Here is a 1,445-nt window from a genome sequence, read left to right on the forward strand (position 1 = left end):
ATTTAGTCAATTATCTGAAGTTATTATCAAAGTATATGACGGCCCATTCAGAGCCCATATGATATTTGTATATCATTATTTTATCATTAGAACGAAACGAAACGAAACCAACCCACTCACTACCAGACTGACTGGTAGTAAATTAATTTAAGAGCAAAATGATCAACATTATTACTATTAACGCAACAAAATCCATGTCCGTACTTATTAATACAATAGAATCTTTTACGAGTATCAAACCAAAATCATTCAGACAAATTAAGGCCAGGATTTATTCAAAAATCATCATCAGTTGTCAAAATGTCATATCACTTGAAATAAGTATCGTTAGTTGGGTTAGCACGAGCAATGGTGGAAGAGGACATGAGCTTCATCTTCGCCTTCTTTATGTACTCAGAGAACTGATCTGATGATGATGATCTCCCACTGCTACGGCCACCTACGTGAGAGTTATGGACGTGGTGATGCTCACGTGTCTGATCTGTTTCACTTGTCTCCCACGCATCGTCATCGTGATTCGTCGTCATTGCCCTGATCTTCAGCTTCGCTTTCTTTATATAATCGGTGAACCTCTCGTCCGTTTTGATAGTCGTCTCCACTCGAGCGATCACCGTCTTCTTCGGTTCCATCTTTGTAATGATGGGTTTGGCTGCCGCCGCCTGAGTCGACGATGTCTCTGCAAATTTGACGCAAACGGCCTCTGCTGGGTGGCTTGTTGAAGGTTTGGTGGAGATGCGGCGAACAGTTCGGACAGGACTCGTCACTGCTCTGAAGATCTTCTCACAAATTCTGTTTTCTTGCTTCTTCTTGCTACTACTGTTCTGTGAGTTCTTTGCCATCTCAAGAGAGCTTGGGAAATACTGGAGTCGATGGAGTGATATGTGCAGGGAAGATGGTGACCGTTAACGAGCTTTTTATAATGAAAAATCTATGCTTTTGATTTATTTAATATTGTTTGTTAATTGCAGAATAACGTGTTCCAACATTCAACGAGAGAAGAAATTAAGGGAGAAGAAACTGTTGAAAGGTGGAAACTTTTACAAGTTTTTCAAAAAAGGAAGAGTGATGCATGTTAGAAAGGGATCGGATTCTGATTCCACTCTGTGTTTCTTTCTTCTTCATTGTTTTATTTTTTTTTTGGATATCAGCAGCTGTCAGGACTCGGGGAGAGATTATATCTATTAGTCCTAACGCACCGATCTTCCAATTACAAGCACTAACGTACATGTTATTAAAATTACACCGTAGATTCTCAAAATTAGGTCCCTTTCCAATTTATTTAGCTTTTGCTAACTTATACTGATTATTTGGTATGCTTTTCTGATGATTATTCTTTCCCTTCGATTAGCATGAATTGTTTTATACTCTATGGTTTCGCCTTTTCTCTAAGAGATAGATAATCTACATATTATTTCAACCTAATATTATTAATCACACGCTTTCAA

General features: G+C 38.3%; 1 protein-coding gene across 1 annotated transcript; it reads right to left on the reverse strand.

The window, feature by feature from the left end:
- Positions 1–177: 177 nt before the first annotated feature.
- Positions 178–1,101, reverse strand: LOC104774176. Its single transcript, XM_010498840.2, has one exon. The coding sequence runs from the start codon at positions 837–839 to the stop codon at positions 309–311; it is 531 nt and encodes a 176-aa protein (XP_010497142.1). The 5' UTR covers positions 840–1,101; the 3' UTR covers positions 178–308.
- Between the last annotated feature and the right edge of the window lie 344 nt (positions 1,102–1,445).

This window comes from Camelina sativa, unplaced genomic scaffold (assembly GCF_000633955.1).
Source record: "Camelina sativa cultivar DH55 unplaced genomic scaffold, Cs unpScaffold01777, whole genome shotgun sequence".
NCBI lineage: Eukaryota > Viridiplantae > Streptophyta > Magnoliopsida > Brassicales > Brassicaceae > Camelina > Camelina sativa.